General features: G+C 40.0%; 1 protein-coding gene across 2 annotated transcripts in view; it reads left to right on the top strand.

The window, feature by feature from the left end:
• The window catches only part of WWC1 (WW and C2 domain containing 1), a 134,647-nt gene that overhangs the window by 39,696 nt on the left and 71,868 nt on the right, over window positions 1-23,083 (top strand). For both annotated transcript variants that reach the window (XM_018562542.1, XM_018562543.1), the window contains exons 2-3: window positions 9,606-9,715; window positions 19,585-19,788. In XM_018562542.1, coding sequence (XP_018418044.1) covers window positions 9,606-9,715; window positions 19,585-19,788 — 314 coding nt within the window. The remainder of the gene's footprint in view (window positions 1-9,605; window positions 9,716-19,584; window positions 19,789-23,083) is intronic.

Below are 23,083 nucleotides of genomic sequence, written 5' to 3'. Positions count from 1 at the left end.
TCCTTTCCCTTCACTGATACTGGTGTATTGTCCGTACTCTGTGCTGCTGCACTATGGATTTTAAATTTAGCTTGCAAATGGCGAGCACTCATTGGTCAGCGCGGTCACTTGAGGGGCTTCAGGATTTGTGTCTGTATAGGCTCAGTCACACTAGACACGTGTGCGTTCCGGCCTGATTCTGGCTAGAACACACTGCATCGCATTGCGGCCAGCTCACTATGTTGTGGGGCAAGTGGGGGCGTGGCGGTCCATTGAAGTGAACGTAATCGGCCGCACGGGATTGCTAGGCACATTATGCCGATGGTTCGGTCCGAACAAAATGCTTCAAGCACTATTTTTTACGGACCAGACCGGGCTGCCCACAGCATAGTGAGCCGGCCACAATGCGATGCAGTGCATTTTAGCCATAATCCGGCCTGGAACGCACTGCATCTGGTGTGAACGAGGCCTTAAAGCAACAAAAAAAAAAAGCTTTGGGTGGGATAAAGCCTCCATCTGTAGGACTCCATAAGGCCTCATTCACACGAAAAATGGGCGGCCCGTACAGATCCGTGCTGTATGCACAGCCGTATCGGGCCACTCCCGGGACAGACAGGTGCTGCGTGTGATTACACGCAGCAGCCTGTCCTTCTCTATTGGAGTACATGGCCGTACGCAGCCCTACGCTCTTTCAACCTGCACGTCCGCGCGAGTGTCTCTACTCGTACGCTGACTAGATGGATCCTGTCTGCGTCCGAGCAGGGAAACCCTCACCGTTTCTCGTGTGAATGAGGGCTAAGCCAGACCTCATTAATTAGTCTCAGCTGTCCAGAAGCCTTTTTTTTATGTGTGAGCTGACTGATGTTGGGGGCTCTCTCTCCTCAGGATGAATGAGCAAAGGCGGATCTTTGCACTTTAGGTCCTCAGATACAGTTTTCTTTCCAATAAAGAATCCTGAGCAGCACTGTAGTGACATCTACAATTATTGTGAGACTAGCAGCCAGAGGCAGTGTGCCTTAGACAATCTTATATTGCTGATAAACAGCTGTAAGGTTAAATGAGTACATGAGTGCCTAGGCACAGGAAGTGCACTGTTCTTTTTTTAGAAGAAATTCAAGACAGATTTAGACTTTTAGATCTTTTTTAGATTTTTCAGGGTACTGGTAAGGCACAATCAACAATTCTAGATGTTCCCTTTAACACTTTTCTTTACTTCTTGAGTTCACGTCCACTTTAAAGATGAGATTATGTCCCTTTTGCCTGTGCCTACTGACTTTGGAGTGATTGCACAGTTAGAAAGTGAAGGCACCATTTTTTCTTGGTTGCTACAATTCCTGTGCTTTTCTCGAAGGGCTTGTTCACACCAAGTGCAGAGCAGTTTAAGAACGGATCAAAAATGCATCCAATGTATTCCAATGGTATTTTGGGCTCTATTTCACACCACAACATTCAGTTCTAGAGCATGTGGAAAAACTGCAGCAAGCACTATTTTTTCTGCTCTGGAACGCACCAAAACGTGTGCAAACGCTCTGGAACGCACTGCACTACACCTGGAAGCCCATTTTAGGCTAAAAAAATAAACTAAAAACGTCCCTGAGCGCGTATAAAACGTGTCAAAGCGCACTGCATATGCAGAAACTCATCCAGATCTGGTCCGGATTTGGTGTGAACAAGCCCTAACAGTTGTAAATGTGGTTGTGTAGTCATTTTTTTGAACTTTTTAACAAACTGTGTTGATGCTCTTGTTATATATTTGCCACCTGTGGAATTTTGCACCACTGTTGCCATAGAATTGTACTGTCACGTTAGGCCTGGGAGGCCTGGATGACTATTGTTATCTGCTTTACTAAGGATGATAGAACCACAGCCTCTTCTGTAACACCCTTTCCGGTGACTGCTACGTTGCTCATGAATGTGTATGACAGATGGGGGGCCCCCCACTCCTGATTTGGATTCTACCTATGGATCTATGTTTTTTTTTTTCTTTTTATGTATTTTTGTTATTTATTAAGTACTGAATATCTGTTTTGTTCTCATAGCCTTATCGTGTCGTGGGTTTCCAGGTGATCTCCCCTTAGGCTTAGATTAATTTGACTCTGTGCCATTGAGCCTGCCACTATTTTGAGGATTGCTGTTTGTAGGCATAATATATCTGCTAGTTCTGTTTACAGTATGCACTTTCACTTTTGATTGATTGTTTCATGCTTTTGGTTTGTACATTTTGTGGGGCTATTGATCTTCTTGATGACTGGAGGTTAGGGTGAATTTAGACACTGCAGGTGCCTTGTCCAATTAATTTTGCTGCCCTTTTGCCTTCGCTTATATCCTCTGTGTTGGTTATGCAGTTTTGTACTCCATAAAAAGTTGATTTTGCCCTATGACTGGTTCCTCCTTTGTTCCTGCTAACTGAAATAATTTGCTTTTCCTTTACTCTTTATTTATCTGAACTACGTTCCACTTCTCTTTCTCACACCAGTCTATCCTTTTCGTCTTCCCTTTCCCCCCTTCTTCCTACCCCCTTGCTTTGCTCCTATATTTGCGTTTTATCTGCTCCTTTTTATTCTCTGCTTTTCTGTACTCTTCTCTTTTGTCCCTTTTCCCTCCCTTGAATCATACTACACTTCACTATCTCAGCTCTTCCCTGGCGTCCCAGTGGTTGCTTTCCCCCACTATAACCAAGAGCTGGGTGAGAACTTGGTTCTTATTTGCTCCTGCTGTACCCGATTTTTGGATCAGTTTTTGTTTGGGTTTCATGATGTTCTTTATTGTTTGTCTTTTTTTCTTTGGTTGTTGTAAAGCAACATGTTCCTCTATTTCACTTTTCCAAAATTAAACTATGCTCCGCTTCTTTCAAATGCATGCCTTTAAATTTTGCTGCTATACTTTGCTGGTTTGTTTATGCAGCTTGAAAGTTTTGCAAACCAATATTTTGATCAAAATGATGGCTCTGTATCCTCCCCGGTGCCCTACTAGAAGCTCATAAACTTACTATGTGGGACCATCTTATTGAGCTAGCTTCTCGTCGCGAGAGGGAAAGGATTTAGAGGATCCAGGAACCTTATGGGAAAATTTACCAACTGGATTCCTCTTTTAAAAATGAACAAGATAAAGCCACATAAAGCCAAATAAAAACAGTCGGAGCTGAACGGAATCTCTTACTAGATCACATTGCTGAAAAGACCCTCAGATGGGCTAGGCAGAAGATGTACTCTAACAAGCATGGAGCATCATGCTCCAATTAAACTTCATGACTCCCGGGGGCCAAACCACTGTGAACTGCAAGAATGATGCAATGCCTGTTTCGAAATGTTGTCCTTCCACCTCCTATTGTGAAAATCTAGAGACCTACTCAACTCTGACATCTCAACAGAAGAGGTACTGTTCTCTATTAAAACTCTAAAACCCTTTGAAGTCCTTGGCCTGGATGGGTTTTTCCACTCTATTATAAGAATCTTTCCCCTCTCTTGGCACCCTATGTAACGCACATGTTTAATTCTTTAAACAATAGTCAGGCACTACATTCTTCATCCTTGTTAGCCTATATTTCTATGATTCCAAAACCTGACAAGGATTCCCTGGATCCTAATAATTATAGGCCTCTTTCTGTACTAAATGTACACATTAAGAGCTTGGCCAGTAGTATTAATACTTTCCTTCCCCCTCTTGTTCATAGGGACCAAGTAGGATTTATTCCCCAGAGGCAGGCAGCTGACAATATTTGCAAAACTATACATTTGGTACATGTTTTAACTTCCAGATCTATCCCTAGCTTCCTCCTCTCCTTAGATGTACAACGCGCCTTCGATTCTATATTTTGGGAGTATCTAGACTTTGTTCTCCAGAGATGGGGATTTGGTGATTCCTTTTTGAAATGGATCTCAGCTTTATATGCTAATCTTGCTGCTCATGTGGGATATCTTGGTCCCAACTTAATCCTTTTCCTATACCCGTGGGGACTTATCAAGGCTGCTCTCTTTCCCCTATCTTTTTTGTGCTTGCTATTGAACCCTTAGCCATTTTGATAGCAATAATTCCAACATCCATGATGTTGAGCTAGCAGGGATAGAGTTTAAAATTAGTCTATATGCTGATGGCATCCTGCTAGCCCCATCACTCAGCTATACATTTCCACTCTGAAACTAATACATACACTCTCTTACGGTTTACTGGGGGAAATCTTCAGACCTGAATGTAGTGAACTTTAACCTGACATTCACTTACCTTAATGCTGCAGAATTTGGCCTTTATTGGGACTGGTAAAAGTATCCAATACCTAGGAGTTAGGATAACTTCTTTATATGACACTCTGTACAAGGTGAATTATACCCCTCGTTTCTGCTCTCTTAGGGGTTCTATGAACCACAAGATTGTCCTATGGAATTTGGGAGCCCTGGATATTACATGTTCACCCAGAAACAAGCCTAGATAGCCTACGTTGGGGTCCATTCACTAAGCTGCCGTAGGCAGCCAAGTGAATGACCGACGTAAAGCGCAGTGAGCCGAACGCTGTTCAGCTATTCACTTCAGGCTGGTACGGCTGATTTCAGCCATATATCGGCTGAAATCAGCCGTACATCAGGTGGCTTCGTTTGTAAAAGGGGGGCCCACCCCCCCCCCCCCCCCCAGGGCAGAGGCAAGCCTACTCGCCCTGTAGACTTTCATTAATCTATATCTTGCGTCTGACAACCCACTGCCATTCTCTTCCTTCAAAAACGCTGTGGTTTCCTCTTACTCTTTTCTGTATTTCTCCTTTTTCACTTCTTTTTTTGCTCTTCTTTTTTTGGGCTTTTACACATAGCAGTTATGCAAGCTTTGCCCCAAGTAGGCAGGACACTTCAGCCCCATTTTTTTTTTCTTTTCTGACACTCGCATACTAATTTTTTGTTATCAATGTGCCATTATGAGGTTTACTCAAAAATAGCACACTATAGCTCTATTTTTGAGTTGTTTATGGATCCCAGCATACTGGGTTTTGTTCTACATGATATGGTGCCTAGTTTACATTCGTATTTGTGTATTTATTTTCTGTGGTTTTTTTGAATGTGGAGTTTATGTGTTCTTGTAAAACAATAAAAATATTGAAATAGAAAATACTGGAGGCTTGGCTGTTATGCTTGCTCAATAACCTAGGAATTGCTGGGGCAGAACCATAATGTAAATCATGAGTTGTGAATTCTCTTTGATTTTACTTGCTACTGGCTTGGCACCATTCTGTGATTTAGAAAATATTGAACTCAGCTAACACCAAAATATTGTCAGCAGTGGCAATCTATATAGTTATTTTAGTAAAGTATACCTTATAAATAAAAAAAAAAACAAAGGCACTCATGGAATATTAAACATGTAGTCTGTACATGTCAGTATTGTTGTTAATCATTGCTTACTATAAAAGAGCAAAATAGTCATTATACCTTTGCTTTGCACAAGAGATTTGTTAAATGGAACTGTGGCATTACCAGTGGTAAAACAAGGAGCTATTTTGAGCATATCAAGTACCTGAGAGTTGTAATTAGATGTGTTTATCCTGAGCATAACATAAACCATTTTAGGTGCTCGGCATAGATTTCATGTTTTTAAAATGTTGTGCAAAAAGTCCTAAAATTGAAATAAATTTCTATTGTATCCATAGCTTCCTAAACCTTAATAGCACACGTGTCTGGATTTGTTTACACAGACGTTTAAACATATTGGGGGGAATTTATCAAAACTGGAGCAGGAGCAGATTTGCACTGCAACCAATCAGCTTCTCTCTTTCATTTTCAACTCTTACCTGAGCAAACTAAAGAGAGATGCTGATTGGTTGCCATGGGCAACTACTCCAGATTCTGTTTGCTCCAGTTTTGATAAATGCCCCTCCATTATCTTTAATAAGCTTTAGCACTGTCCCTTTTACTAAGCTTACTTAAAGCCGATCTTGCAAAACAATGCAAGGTCTACATATAATATCTTTAAAAACCACCTGGCATTAGTAGTTCCAAAATGTACTTGTACAGAAAAGAAAATTTAGATATATACCTTAGCCCTGTCTTCAACATCGCTGCCCGTGACACTACTGTCCTTCAGGGAAGATTCCTGGGGAATGCAGAGTAGGTGAAATCAAGTGAGAAGACACTCCAGTATATTGCAAGAGCATCTTCTCGCAAGATTTTGGCTGCTCTATATTCCTCAGGATCTAGCTGGAAGAACTGTGATGTCAGGCCCCCTATCCCTTTGCAGATCACTTCTGTTCATAAGTATAAAATGTACCTGCAAAAAAAGATCTCCATCGTGGGGCATGACATCACTGTCCTTCTGGGAAGATTCCTGGGGAGAGCAGGATCTCATTAAAAGACACTCCATTGCAAGAGTTTTCTCACAAGAATTTGACTGCTCTTTAGTCCCCAGGATCTAGCTGGAAGGAGTTTGCGTCGCCGACAAGAGCTATGAGACACGGTTACTAAATTGAAATATGTTCACGCTGGAATTAAGGAGATTAAGGGGGGGCATGATTTTCATGTACAAAATGTTCTATAGTCAGAGCGACATTAGCAACAAACTCTTTACGATTAATTCCGTAACAAAGACTAGAGGCCACCACCTGAAACTGGTAGAAAAAAAATTCAAACACAAGGGGCGAAGGGGGTTCTTCTCAGTTCGAGCAGTTAGGGTTTGGGACTCGTTGCCGCAAGCAGTAATTTCAGCTAATAGTGTGGAATCGTTCAAGAAGCTTTTGGACGATTTCCTGAGAAACGGTAATATACAGGGGTACAGGTACTCCTAATAACAAGATGACACAGGGACCCATACACACACACACACACACAATAGGTTGGACTTGATGGACATGTGTCTTTATTCAACCTCAAATACTATGTAACTATGTAACTTTGCCTAGGAGTGTTATTTTGTTTTTGGCAAAGTCTCGGTTTACACATAATATCTTTTACGTTTTGTAGTCTACCCTAACTACTATGAATCTTTTTTTGGAATTAATAGAGCTTAAATTTGGTAGCAAACTTGGATACAGATGTTTTATTTCCTTGTTTTTTTTTATTGGGATTAAATAGTAAAAGGTTAGAATAAAATGAAATTTCCTGTAATTTTTATGTAATTTGCACACCCCCATATATTTACCTCCAAATATAATTAAAGAAGAACTCTGGGCAAAACTATTGTTAACCCTTCCAGCGGGGTTATCCCCACACTGCAATGGTTAACTGCTCTTTTTTTGTATATGTGCTAAAACAAAAGAGTTATACTCACTCGCACTGTTGAGTCGGCTCCCTGCTTCTCTGGTCTCTGAAGCCCGTCTCCTCCTCCACTGCAGAATTGGAATCTTCCTCAGCGTCTTGACGTCTGTGACACTGTGTATGACACTCTGCATAGAACCTAATGATTTACAGGACCTGAGACCGGTGCAGAGGAGGGGGACAGAGGTTGTAAGGATGGCTCTAACAAGCCAGCTCCATGGTTCAGGTGAGTATAACTGTAAAAAAAAAAAACTTTTTTAGCACCTACACAAAAAAGAGCAGTTAACCCTTGCAGTGTGGGGGTAGACCCTCTCCAGGGGTTAATAAAAGTTTTGCGCGGAGTTCTTTAACAAAGTCTACTGATTAACATGATATCACGTTAGTGTGACTTAACATAGCAGAATAGTAAGGCTAGATCCTTATTCCCCTTACGACAGGAAGACATTGCAATGCACACAGGAGAAAAAAATCAGTTTGTGTAAAATGTTAGTGTAAAATTAGGAATTGATTAAGCATGACGGTGATCTCAGGTGTGAAATCGCTTAAATTCCAATTACATTGCAAGCACTTACTTGAGCATGTCATGCCTGTGCAGTGAAATTGGTAGAAAGTCACTTACACTCCAGCTTGATACTAAGCCAATCTCTCTATCCCCTGTAGTAGTGTCACATTTTAAAGCAACGTTTAGGAACCATGTGATCCCTTCTTCAGGCAAGCAAAAAGTGAACACCAACAATACAAGTGCAGATATATATACATAACAGTGGCAGCCATTAACCAATCAAAAGAGCTCACAACTCCCCTTCTGACGTCATATCGACGTCACTTTCCCACCATTTTGAATAAACAAGATGCTGTGACACAAGTAATCACAAATAATCCTTGCATAAACAAATAAAGGTACCTTAATGGAACATACATGTCTGCCACTTTAAGTATTTTTCATGGACACCATGTTCCTGCTGCTCATTGCTTGATTACCACGATAGTAAGCTGCTCTCTCCGCCCCACTCACAGCCGTGTGGGGAGGTGGGCGGGGTCCACAATACCATGGTAACCATACCATAAGATAAAAATGACAAGGCGATGGTATCAGCAGGTTATATGTTGAGGTAACCCCAGGGTCAGCAGATTACAATGCAGAACATAGTATTATTATTATTATACAGCGCTTTACAATATAATAATTCATTTTAAAAGCAAATATTTTTTTTTATTTCTAGGATATCTATCTATCTATCTATCTATCTATCTATCTATCTATCTATCTATCTATCTATCTATCTATCTATCTATCTATCCATTCTGAGGCTGCAACAATGAAGTTGGATGATCTGGAGAACATTTGTGTGAACACATATTTTGTTATTTTATTTCTGTTTCACTTTTCTTTTTTTTTTTCTTTTTTTGTTCAAGATGGGTCTGGATCTGGTCTCCCCCTATGCAGCTGTGTAGCAACAGATCACTGCTGCAATCAGCCAGCAATAGATCACTATACCAGTGATCAACTGCTTAGGAGACTGGACAGAGCTACAACAGCTCTGCTCGAGCCTCCGTACTGACAGGAAATGCTGTGATGTCACTTGTGATATCACTACAATCCTTATGTAAACACTATTCAGAAGCATAGTGTTTACATTTGTTTCTACAGTGGGCCTAGTGCTGGATGATGGCTGTCACTGACATCTGTCAGTTCCAGTCTGTACCCCCATAGGGACCTGCAAGAGCTGCTGATTTCATTTTAAAACAGTCCTGGGATGAATAGTGACTCTTCCATTGCTGTTTTAAAATGGCGATGGGGACTCAAGTAGTTAAATAACATTTTAACCCCTTATTAACCAGTGTGAGTCCTAATTAACTCCATCTTACCTTCTCTTCTAAGATATTAGGATTGCATTTTTATATTTTTCCCTATTCATATTTAAACTTATTTCATGCCTATTCATTTTGTTTGTGGTTTTTTTTTTTTGTGGCTCTCAAAAAATAAATATGCACAATGTTTAAAAAGAAAAACTCCTTTTTTAATTTGTAAAAAACTTTGCAATGCTTTGTGCCAGAATCATAATCTTTAGTCATTATAAACAGGACACATTATATTGTAAAATGTATATTTTTATCTACAGTAACATTAATTGTAAAATAACACTGATTAAGGTAGAAGTGTAATTATGTATTTTTATTTATATTTTATGTCTAAAGATTGCATAGAAAAAAATACTTTTTGCAATAACATATCACCAAAAAAAAAGTTTTGCCTTTCTCAAAAAACAATGTATGTATTACTTTATCTTAAGTTATAAAAAAACATTAAAATGTGTGTTTCTGTACATGCATATTTACCGTATATTCAGTTATAAAGTCTTTCTACGATAGTAAAAGATTGCTTTTGTTTTTCAGATATACAAAACCATTAACCTTTGCTGACTGTATTGGGGATGAGTTCCCACTTGGATGGGAAGAGGCCTATGATGCTCAAGTTGGGGTATACTACGTTGACCATAACAATCGTAAGTTTTTGTGACCTATTATGCATAATCCATTAGTGTACCCATTGCTGAAATGAGTACCGCACAATGTCAATAGTGTAAATAGTTGTAAAAATAATTAAGTAATATTTGGACTTAAAGAGGAATTAGACCCACTCATGTAGAAAATGTTAATGCAGTGTGTGTGTGTGTGTGTGTATATATATATATATAAATATGTATGTAGATTATTATAACGCTAAATAGAAACCCCCTTCCAAAGTGCTATGTGTTAACTTCAACAAACAGTATAACCTTGCACCAATATGATATTCAGCAGGCACTAATAGTACTAGATTAACCTGTTTTGATTTCAAATGCAATTAGGTATGTACCGGGCTGTCCTAAATAATAAGACAAGTATCATGTAGAATGTGAACAAGCTACAAAACTAAACATAAACAATATATAAATACCATTAACTTATAAATACAACCAACTTGATTATATATATGAAACAACATGTGCATCAAAAGAAGGAGATTCCATCCACAACCCCAGCGTATATATATTTATATTTTAGTACAAAAATGATTCCAAAAAGAAATAGCCACAAATAATCTGGAGTCGTTCCACCACCAGATGATGGCCATCATGTAAACACCCAATAGAGAGCTGCTCACATTGACCTGAACAATAGGTCCCCCTCTGTTGTAGAGCCAGGCAGGGATCTACCCTTAATGTAGTCCATTGGTTAAAATTCTCCTATCCCACCACACACATTCCCAGAAAGCCAAATGCCATATTAACTCAGCCCAAAATGAGAAGCAATGCAGACCAAAGTGTGCACTGTAAAAAAATATTAAACCTTAACCATGTAAGCTGAACCAGCTCCAGTTTTCCTTCGGTTGCTCCACCCATCGGGACATGGATTTTTTCCCCACTATTTATTTATTTACTTTACATACTGTTGTTGTTATGTATTGACACATCTTTTTTATATATGTTTTATATATTGGTGATTCCTGACACTGTGAAATATTGTTGCACTTTAATTTGTATGTTATTGATGCACTTTTATAAATTACTTCTTTATTTATATTTATAGGGACACTTTGCAATGTATTAGTGTTATAGTGCTGATACTTTTATATATTTTACAACTCTAAGTAGTAGTGTGTCTTTAGAAGTGTTTAATTGTTATTTGTTACTATTATTGACAGGATGCAGGCAACTTATGTTAATAGTTAAATTGCACGAACCACATAAAATCGCAAAAGGGCTGCAACCAGTTTTATAAATGAGTTCAATGTGATAGAGGCTTATATGCTTGATGAGCAATTTATTTGCTAAACATTGTGTGGGCATGTGCTATATTTCCTTTATCCACCAAACCATCTCGCCCTGTATTCTGCTGTGCATTCCATACCACAATATTTTTGTGTTTTGTAATAATCATGTTTTGATGTTTTGATGTCTGTATATGCCCACTGTCAGACCTGTGTAAGCATACATTAAAATAAGGGGGGTATATAATGTGCCTAATATGTCAAATTTAAATGTATAATAAAGGTATCAGCTAGGCAAACTATTTTGAGTTTTCAATTTATTAAAAGCCTTAATAATTTTTGTTTTTTAGTTCAAGGAATGGCTAAAACCTGTCTTTTTTTTTCTTTTTTTTAATGTCTGTGTTATGTTTGGGGGATTTCCCTTTCTGTCACAACAACAGACAATGAGAGGAAATCTTTCCAAAGTGAAAGGAGGTTCCCCACTTAGACAGGTGCCACCATTAAAAAATATCCCTTCTAGTCTCTGTGACAATTGTTAAATTGTGGATTTCCCCAGTGGCATATCTGGCCCAGGGGAGGGTAATTATTTATAAAATCCCCTCCGAGCATCAAAATTATTTTCAGTAATCATAAAATTAAACATCATGATTGCTAGGGAGTAGAATTAGCTGGTGCATAGCAGTAGCTGTTAGTACAGTTCTTAACAAATATTGATCTTAACAAATCAATTTGCCCTACTTGCTGGAGCTCAGAGACTATCTCCTACATTGTTAGCAACATATGAAAATAGGAGGCCTTGAAAGTATTAAGAACAATGTGGTGCGCATAACTCGCAGGCTGCAGTAAAACTAGAAGTGTGGCCGTGTTATTTCACAGAGCATCTCTTGTGTGGAGAAAAATAAGCCCCAGCAATTGTGTAATTGGCAGTAATAGTAACCGCCGCATGGTTATAAGCAGCTGCAATAATTTCCTCTTCATTGGTGGTCATTGGCTGGTAGTAAAAATATCTTACTTTCCCCAGCGTTGGTGATCAGTGGCTGGCTGTAACAATCTCACCCTCCCCCACCACTGGTGTTCGATGTACTTGCCTGAACACAAGCTCCAGTGTCCCTGTCGAGACTGGACTATAGTTCAACTGTTTGGTGGAAATCACACCACCTGACAGTACTGGATTCTTTCAGTGCTGAGTGCTGGAATGGAAAGAGCTTTATAGCACCTTGCTCACCACTGCCACTCTGCATGTTGCCAACGGCTGCACTGGGCTCACTCTAAGTTGTGGTACCCCCCCAGGTACTGGATTTCTCATAACTTTTTGCCACAGTTACACTAGCCACCAGGAAAAATAGGGCAAATCTCTCCAGTGGGAATGCTCTATACATCAGTGACAATTATAGGATGAAAGACGAGAGGCTTTATGTAAAATCAGTACAGTTTGTGTTAGAAAATGCGTTTAGATTACGAATTTTCAGCTATGAAGCAGTGGTTAATTCAACACGCAGTGAAAATTGTTTTTGTAATTCTTTTTTTTTCCATTAAAAGAAAATGGATGTTGATTTAATAAGGTAATTTCCTGTCCATATTTAGTGAGTTTTTGTGTTAAGTGGTGAGAGCTAGTTGGATAGTAATGGCTTTATTTTCTATGAGCTTGGTCATCCTCTTCCTTGCTATTATGGCTTGAAATAAGATTACAGAAATAAGATAACATTGGAGATGACAGAAGGGTTTTCGGGCATATCCCTTTGCAGCAAGAGTCCAGAGGCCGGTTTTGGATGTTGTTCGCGGTATACTGAGACCGCTGCAGCCGGGACGGATCCCGACATTAATGTTGAGATCCACCCAGCTGCGTGAGTGACAGCTGGCTCTGCCTATCTAGAGGCAAAGCCAGCTGTACCCGCCCCCTCCCCCGTCCGTTCCTTTACTCAGCGCTGTAGGGACAGCCGAACGCTTGTATGTAACAGCCGGTAATGGCTGTTCAAATTGCCAGTGGGTTTCTGCCTGTGTGCGCGATCACGTACATATACATCTACCCGTCGGGAAGCATCTGCTGTCCGCCCCTATTTTTACAATGGGCGGATGGCAAGGGGTTAAAGATTATCACATTAAAGCAAGTGTTTTTCATGGAAAATAAATATATATTTGGGATGCATCGAAATTTCGGCCTCCGAAACATACTTTGGTCAAAATGTCGAAAGTACCATATTTCGGCCGAAATTGTGGTGCATCCATAGTTGCCTTCCTGCCCACTGGGCAGTGCTCTGTGTCCCCTCTGACACAGAGCAGCGTCCAGCAGGGAGGAGAGAAACTGTCAGGAGCCTGAGTGTGTCAGGAAGCCAGGGACATCACCTCCCCCCGAGGCCAGAGGGTACGACGTAGGGTACAGACCTCCCTTCCACCTAGCAGACCCACGGACCCCCGGCAGCTACTGCGCATTACACAGGCTGCGCACGCAGCCCGGGGACGTGCGCGCAACACGCATGCGCCTGTTTAGGCTTCAGATGGGGGCTTTGCTGGGGGAGGATCCCCAGCCCACACACACCTTTCGCCTGCCATTGGCCCTCAGGAAGGGGCGGACCCACATCCCCTGGCTATAAAAACTTGGTCAGAGCCCTGGCTCAGTGCTGAGTTATTCCACCTTATGGTGTGACACACAAAGCATCCTATTTGCTTTGCTACTCGTTTACTGAACTTCCTGCTGACTTCCCGTGTACCGACCTTGGACCGGCCACCGTCTCTGACCCTTTGCTACCCGCCTCGACCTCGGATCTTGCTCGACTACTCCTTTGGATTATCCCTTGGTATCTCGCTTTCGGATCTCTTAGGTCGCTACCTGCCAGGAGGAGAGCGCTGTCATAGGAGGCCGAGCTCTCCTCCTGCAGTGGTCCGCTCGGCCTCCCGTCACAGGGAAACGCTCAGGATGGAGAGCGATGTGGCGGAGGAGATGGCTGTCACGGTAGGCCAAGCTGGTGGCGCTGGGAGGACTCCGCTGTCAGACGTGTCACAGAAGGCTGAGCTCTTCTCTTGCACCGCCGGCTCAGCCTCATGTGACACCCAGGAGTCAGGATTGAGAGCGCTTATAAGCACTCAGGGATCAGCTGATAGCTGAGTACTTGTATATAATTGAGGACATAGTATATTTACTGTGTTCCCAATTATCAATGAACAGGAAGTGCTATGCATCACTTCCTGTTCATTCACGATTGTGGACATAGTAGCTCATAATATATCCACAATTGACACAATTGGTACAATTGACAGGAACACTCTGTATTTATATATATATATATATATAGACATACACACACATATACATACACACACATACAAACACACTTAATAAGCTTGCAATATATTACTTGCTTGCGATACTTTACTTGCATTGTTTTTGGGGGGTTTTTGGCAGTGAATCCCCAGACTTCAGATATACAGTGAAGCAAAAGCATAAACAAAACAGGACCGGAATACTAAAGATCCCCTATTCTACTCCAAAATTAAAATATAAATGGTTTGGCCGAAGATGCAACTAAATAAATCCTTGCCACTCAAGTCTTCAAAATCTGGCTTTTCAGAGTGGTAGCAGCAGCAAAGCAACACATTAATGACATTTAGGGCTCATACACAGCAGCGTGTTGTGATAATGCACATTAATGGTTGCTCTCTACAATACTGGTGGGTGATCTTACCTTCAGTTTTTATTCATATGGCTTAAACCACTTTACAAAACTAAAAAACCGTTGCTGTAACTCAGTGGTGTACCTAGCATACTGGACATCCAGGGTGGATTATTTTTTTTAACAATCTCCCCAAGCTCCTCTATCCAAGTTATTTTTAGTAATCATGAAATGTGATACATACTAATGGTGGGCAGAAAAATTGAAACGGTAAAGATTGTCTTTATCTGAATGTTTCTAAATAATTATGTTGGTAAAAAAAAATCAATTTGAAGATTTTTACCAGTGGCAGGGCGAAAAAAGGGAAAAATATCCGTGTGCTAAATAAAATAAAATGTACGGCTTTAATAGTGGTGCACCATGTAGAAACGTGAGGAATGTTATGGCATGCTAAATAGAATTAAATTCATACAGAAACCAAAAACAAGCTCAGTCATGAAGGGGTTAATAGTGGCACACATAGTCCACCATAGTGAAACATAGGGATAATAGTGGTGTGCTTTAATAGTGACAGACCTGCAGAGAAGGAAGGTAAAGTAATATGATTAAGTTCTAGTTGAGCTTTAAATAGTTTTCCACTTAAAACTAAATATCCACCTAAGACTAGAACAAGTAACATTGTCACTGTTAATGGAAGTGGAAAAATAATGACACTACTGGCAGGATTGAGATGTAATAAAACATTACAGGTGGGCATCAAAAATTGCTGTGTTAATGCTATTGACAGATTGCAGCATATTTGTCACCTTTGATTTTACCCATAGTTCTACTTTAAATAATTATTGCTCTTGGAAATGCATTGCACTTCCAGAATAGAATCCTCCAAGTGCTCCCTTCCTTACCGCAATTACATACTTAATAGGACCATCTTTAGAATGGCAGTCTGCTGCAAGGTTGACATCCTATGACCAATATGTTCTTAAGACTGTTAATGCCTGCTCACACAATCCCCATAGATTTTACTGGAACTAAAATAAATGAAACATTCAAACTCAACATGCACTACCTTATCATGTCAGCATTTTAAATATAAACGTTGTTTTTGAAAAAAAACAGCATTTCACAAATCTGTTTAACATTAATCTAGGTAAATTTAAATTAGAAAAGTTAATATCATAGAATCAAGAATCAAGTTCAGTGGGATCTATAGGCTCAAAACTGTTTCCCCTAAAGACTGAAGATATTTCTAGGGAGGATACTATAGACCCAATATGAAATTGGGTTGTTGGTAAAGTGCTCAGATTGATTTTTCTGGGACCATGATTATGATAGGGTGATGGTAATGAAGAAATACCATAACTATGTATTTTTGTTCTCCATTGTGTCTTCAATACTGATACTGAGAGAACATATTCAATTATATCAGATGTCCGGCTACTGGAAACTCATACAGCTAGCTGCATTTTGAAATGAATATGTAAAAGCAAACAATGAGCCAGATTATTAGTGATACCTGTGCTGCCATATGGTGGATTCTAGAAGAAACCTCCCTACCAAGGCACAAGGGAAGGTGATAGCAAAAGAATTTTAGCAAAAAAAAACATGTTTGATTGTTTTGGTGACAGGAACCGTATTAGAAGGATTAAACCAGTTGCCAGTGGTAGACAGTATTTTATTTACAAAATATTTTTCTATTGTGCTTTTGGTCGTTGCTGATGGAAGTTATGAACATTGTAACAGCAACACTGTCAATTTGGACAGTGCTGTCAAAATGGGTGTCTCAATTTGCCAGAAGACAGCCCTTTACCTGGCTCTGATTCTCCAAATGCATCCTATGTACTGTGGCAGATGATGCCTTTACAATAGGAGAGCATTTAATGAAGCCATTCTCTCACAGAGGTCTCAGTAGAACAAGGAAGCTTGTTGAATGCACCTTTAATGTTCTTGCCAATAATGGAGAATCATGGCTGAAACCAATACATTATAAATGTATAAAATGAATGCAATATTGTTAAAACAGCTTGTGATAAGTTTCATTTTGTATCTTCTGCATGGAATTTTAGAAGTCAGCATGGCATTTTTTTTCTTTTACAAATCTGTATTCTAATGTAATACATCTATAATGTAATAAATCATCACCAAAAATGTTTTATTTAGCTTGTGTGAATCCTAATTAAAAAAAAAAGTATATCTACTTCAGGAGGCTGCATTATTTTTTATAGATGCAAAAAAAATACCTGTTGATCATGCCACAAATTGTGTATGCTGGTAACTTCCTGTGAACTGAATCTCAAAAAATGTTATTGGACTTCCTACAAAACTACAGAACACCTCTCTCTGTGTTTTGGAGAGGGCGGAGGTGTTTGTAGTCTAAATCAGGAAAGCAGCCTATGGTGGTAATGCTGCTTCTGCATAGGTACAGTACAGTGAATGAGAATTGTCACCATAGGACAGGACTGTACTTCTGGCAGGATTAACAGATAACAGAAAATAAAGGGGAAAAGCCAAATTCAGCCAAAAATAGGAAAACTGATGCAGCCACCCCATCTAAGAACTAGTAAGCTAAATGTATAAATTGTTTATTCTTGGGTTTAGATATTCGTTACATGTATAAAAAATATTTTCATTATTTTAAGTGAGGTACCTCTATCATGCTTATATAATTGTCTAATTAAGCAGATTGAATTACCCAGTGGGGCACTAAAATGCTTACAAGTGTCTAGCTTTTATTACTTTATTTTTTTACTCTCTCAAAATATAAATATAGTATATAGCTCCCATGTGTCCCTTTTGTAGATTTTACATTAGTTTATGTCTTGTTGAGAACTTTTTTATCAAACCAGAAGAGACCATATCCCACCAATAGGGTAAAAGCTAAGAAAATTTAATCTAATTTGAGAAATGCTGATACTAATTAGAAGTATTTTTATTTATCATTATTATTACTATTATTATTATTCAGGCCACATGGTTCCCCTCTCTTGCTTTCTTCAAACTCTTCACCCTTTTGTGAATAACCCTCTATATATTTTCTGAAAGCAGAGAACCCATAGAATAGAATGTTGGTCATTGCAATGTTTTATGCCGCACAATATTCGTGCAGCTGTTCATCAAATCCTTAATTTTAAGTAAAAAATACACTCTAATTTTTGTGCACACAAACACAATAAAATCTCCACATTTTCTGTAAAATATAAAAGATGAAACGGAGTCAAGTAAATAGATACAAAATATGTCAAGACTTAAAATTGCATGTGCCCATTAAAAGGTGACAAACTACAATACCAAAAAGTGTCCTTAAGCAAAACTTTAAATACTTTGCCAGCTCATAGTGGTGTTAAAATCACTTCTTTGAGAGAGCATGAAGGCGGCTCTACAAACGGTAAACAGCTGTGAATTTGTTTACATTTTGTTACTATCACACCATAATCTTTACGTTACATTTTTAGAAAAAATTAAAGTAGCATGTCGCTAGCAATACATTATGCCATTGTGTTTTGTTGCACATGGACCCGAAAAAAAGTTACAAATCAAAATTTAAATTATTGGGAACCAGGGAAATGTGTAAAGATAATAAATCCAAAAGTTAATATCCAAACAATCAGTCCACAGCAAAAGTCCAATCCTTATTAGTGAAAATGTGAATTACTTTTTCAAGTGAAAAAAAGGGAAACAGAAAAAAAATAACTTTCTCCAAGTCCAATAAAGTCCAGATGCAACAAATTAAATCTAAAAACCAAGGAAACCCTCATGGTGCAGTATTAAAAATTTTATTCGGAATAAAATGTTTAATACTGCACCATGAGGGTTTCCTTTTTGCCTTTTCAATATCATGGAATATCGGTAATGAGCGTGGTGGAAGGAGCAAATTACGAAGGGGGAGGACGCTGACGCTTTCCTTGATTTTTTTAATAACATTCAGAAATTCTTTGTGGGGGGGGTGTGGGTGTCTTTTTGATTGCACGGAGGAGCACCATCAGATTGGAACACTGATTAGTTTGACATTTAATTTTTTGCATCTGCACTTTATTGGACTTGGAGAAAGTTGTTTTTTCTTTTTCCCTTTTTTTCACTTGAAAAAGTTGTTCACATTTTCACTAATAAGGATTGGACTTTTGCTGTGGACTGATTGTTTTGAACTTTTGGATTTATTATCTTTACACATTGGTTTATAGCGCTGTACAGTTTATTTAGGATATCATAAACAGTTGCCATACTTTTTTTTTCTTTGTTGCATTTAATTGCTCCTAATCTGCTATAGACTCTGCAACGACTTCCTGAATACGTGCATGCACTACAGCGATTGCTGCATGGCATTTCTCGGGGTGGGTGTCAGTGATCCATGCCTATGTAGTATGTATTTAAATGGCTGCTTGTATTCTCTTTTAAAAACTAAAAGTGTGATGGTAACGCAAGAGCACAATTGCGAAACAGTGACTGGACATTGTCATCCTATCCAGAAAGCAATGACAGCTGCAGATATAAAAATATAAAAAATTACTTTTGAAATCCATTTTGACATGTTAGTTTTAGAGACATATTAGTAATTGGGTTTACAGTTGCATCATTTTTACCAGGCTAAATTTCTAACAACATTTGCAAACTTTTGCTTCCTCTGTGTCTGTTGCAACATGAAAAAAGAGGTGGGTCTTCTAGGTTATTGGTAAACTAGGATCTGCTGAAAAGTGCTCAGTTCAGATGTGTTGTGTAACATAGATTATATAACAAAAGTCAATCCGTGCAATTATTTTGCTTTCCATTACTAATATGATATGTTTAATAGTGTCAATCCACTAAGGGGCTGGCATTAATGTCAGCCAGAAATGCACTATATTCTGTACAAAGTGTAACTCTACCCAAAACATTATTTTTTGTCATTTTGGATAGAGTGCAGAGCGCAGATTTTAATGCTGTCCTATTTTTCTGTATGGAAAAGTGCTACAGTTATTGGATAATTCTCTCTTGGAAAGTCTACAGTATTTAATATCCAGGATGTTTGCCCATTTCATTGCAGAAACCACACAGATAGAAGATCCTCGAGTGCAATGGAGAAGACAACAGGAGCACATGTTAAAGGACTATCTGGTGCTTGCTCAGGAAGCTCTAGATGCTCAAAAAGAGATTTACCAAGTCAAACAGCAAAGGCTTGAACTCGCCCAGCAAGAATACAGGCAGCTGCACGATTTTTGGAAACATAAGCTTGGATCTCAACCAAGTTGTAAGTATTTGGCCAATAATAATGCTACATGTGACATTGCGTGCTCCTAGTAAAACCTGAGCGCTCAGCCTCCATACACCGTGCTGGTACAATGGTTTTAATGCCCTGCATTGATAGCACACAGGAGAGTCGATAATAGCTGTCTCACGCAAAGCCCTGGCCCTCCAGTACCCCCTCTTCCCTAAACAGTCCACTAATAAACAGCGCCCACATTCCCTTAGCAGTTCTATCGTATAAGTGATCGTATAAGTTTATTACTTTTAAAGAAATTCTGATTTTTGCATGAAATAATTGTATATTTTGCATATACATTTTGCACAATCATAAAGTGGCTTAAAGTAGTATTAAAGCCTGGGTGTTTTTATCTTAATGCATTCTGTGCATTACGGTGAACACCTCCCAGTACCTTTTTCTCTCCCCTCACACACTTCCCTGTGTAACCGCTGTCACCGCCGCTGGGCCTGAAACGGTCCTCTGTTCCGCGAACTGTTTTCTTTATAGCCTGCATTTTCAACTTCATTACTGAAATATGCAGTCGTTAATGAGATAAATTGGGTACAATTTAAAGGAGCCACCTCCACAAATATTTGTAAAAACCATCATACTTGGCTGTTAATTTAATTTGTATACAGGGGTGTGGAAATTTTTGAAAAAACTACTTGTCCAAGGGCTAAAGTGGGGGCCAAACCTACTTTTACTTCATAACAATCTATTTGTCCTGATACAAAAAAAAATAGTTTTAATTAAAACTAGGGATGCACCAATAGCGGCTTTTGTACCGATATTTTGCTTTCGGTACTCACCGAGTATCTGTGCTTCCGTTTGCATGGAGCAGGCTTCCCGGGCAATCAGGAAGCCGGGCAGCGGGTAATGAGATGCTACCCGGCTTCCTGACTTCCAGGGAAGCCGACTCCATGTTGTTTGGCCAGCTTGATTGTGAATGGCTTGGAAGCCGGTTTCCCGGCCAATTGGCTTTGAGCCAGCTTCCTGGCCAATCAGGAAAGCGGGCAGCGAGTAATGACCTGATTGGCCAGGAAGCCGGCTCGATGCTGATTGGCTGGGAAGCTGGCACCATGTTCCCCTACGGCACTGCCGGTCAGAGGAAAATCTTCCTCTGACCAGAAGTTCCGGTATTGGAGAAGATATCGAGCATTTGGCCGAGTACAAGTACTTGCCCAAATACTCTGTATCTGTGCATCCCTAATCAAAACTGTATTGGTCTGTGCTAAATAGCGCTTCTCATTGGTCACCTGTACCGGCGGAGGGTAAGGACTGTTTGGCGAAAGGTAAGTATAGCCGGGGGATAGGGAGTTTTGGGAGAGACGGGGGCCAGATTTGATCGGGTAATTCCATTTTCCCATATTACCTGGGAAAGTGAACTTGCCCTTTAATGCACATTGTGCGTGTAAGAGAGTTCTGCTGCCTCGCTACCACAATATGGCACAGTGAAATGGCGGCAGCACTCAACGCACACACACAATGTCCTATGCGTGCGTTTATTTGCATGCAGATGGCGGGGGCATCGGGGTTGGTTTTCATTTTTTTTATTTTTTACATTGTCACTTTTTTTTAATATAATAATTTTTTACTTTTTCATAACCTTTTTTTTATTTTTTACTTCCCCCCCCACCTAATTTTATTCCTATCACATGGGGATTTAAAATCCTCTAAGTGATAGTTTGGAGGTGACAGGTTCTCTTTATGGAACCTGCCCTCCATCACAGAACTGATGTGCTGTTCCTGACAGCTGAGACAGGTGGCGCTGTGATCACAGTGCCACGGTCTCAGTGATAACACAGAGCAGACGCAAAATGGACGTTTTTCGTCTGCTCTATGGTGACCTCATGTTCCGTGGTCTCGGGTCCGCCATTGGGAAAGTGAACTTGCCCTTTAATGCACATTGTGCGTGTGGGAGAGTTCTGCTGCCTTGCTACCACAATACGGCAAAGTGAAATGGGGGCAGCACTCAACGCACACACAATGTCCTATGCGTGCGTTTATTCGCATGCAGATAGCGGGGGTTTTTTTTTTACATTGTCACTTTTTTTTAAATATTATTTTGTACCTTTTCATAACTTTTTAAACCTCCCCTCCCCCCCCACCTCATTTTATTCCTATCACACAGGGATTTAAAATCCTCTAAGTGATAGTTTGGAGGTGACAGGTTCTTTTTATGGAACCTGCCCTCCAACACAGAACTGATGTTCTGTGTAGTTCCTGACAGCTGGGACAGGTGGCGCTGTGATCACAGCGCACCCTGTCTCAGTGATAACACAGAGCAGACGAAAAACCTCAGTTTTTTCGTCTGCTCTATGGTGAGCTCATGTTCCGTGGTTTCGGGTCCGCTAGAGGTGTGTGGACAGAATAGCCCCTCTCGTTTCATACAGGTGACCAGATCACTTGAATACGAGCGGCGGCTCCACACTGTACACTTGGCTCTGCTTGTCCGGAGCGGGGCTAAGTGTACAAACAAACTACTCGCCCGGCGCCCGAAACTGCATGTCCCGGGCGTCAGGCGATAGGAATTCCAAACCCCTGGTATATGAAATTAAAATGCATGCTTTGAAGTTATGTTTGAAAGATGGATTTATAAACCCCATAAAACATTTATTTCTTTCATTACAATTTTTTTTATAATTTCTCACTTGTAAATAAGCTTCTTGAAGACCTGGATGTTAAATCCCCTTCCCGTCCAAGCCATTTTTCAGTATTTAGCGCTGAAGTACTGTGACTAGCATTTATTCAGTCATGCAATGCTGCACTGAAATGTATTTTTTGACAAGCTCCCTATGTGATAGCAAATAGGATGTGAGAGGTCCTCTTGATGAAAACATTAGCGGCCTTTTAGACCCATAATGTCACCTCAGGATCTCAAAGCAGCTGGTAAAGCAGAGATCTAAAGCAGCTGGAGAAATGACAGGCTGAAACTGGAAGCGATGCAATAGGCATCGCTTGCAGGTTCAGTGTTTGGAGGGGAGATCAGTTGGTAAAAGTGTGCTGATCTGCCTCTCATCAAGCGGCAGAGACCCGCCGTGCCAGTCCCTGGCCGGAATGGGGGACAGCGGAGACCAAGAGAGCTGGCAGCAGAGGAGGGGGGATGCACACTCCCCAGCACCATACAAGTGATTGGGTGGCTATAATACAAGTCATTCTGAATTGAGAAAGCTGGTTAGATGACCAGTGGAACGTCTTCAAGAAAATACAGAAAGTCCAGTTGCCTTGACCTATTTTTTACAGATGTTTAAGGTGTTGAAACTTTTTGTTGTTTAACGCCCAACCGCCATCAGGAGTCAGC

The sequence above is a fragment of the Nanorana parkeri genome, unplaced genomic scaffold (assembly GCF_000935625.1).
Source record: "Nanorana parkeri isolate BGI_ZX_2015 unplaced genomic scaffold, ASM93562v1 scaffold582, whole genome shotgun sequence".
Taxonomy (NCBI): Eukaryota; Metazoa; Chordata; class Amphibia; order Anura; family Dicroglossidae; genus Nanorana; species Nanorana parkeri.
The sequence above is the reverse complement of the archived record's forward strand: the minus strand, read 5'-3'. Positions and strand labels throughout refer to the sequence as shown.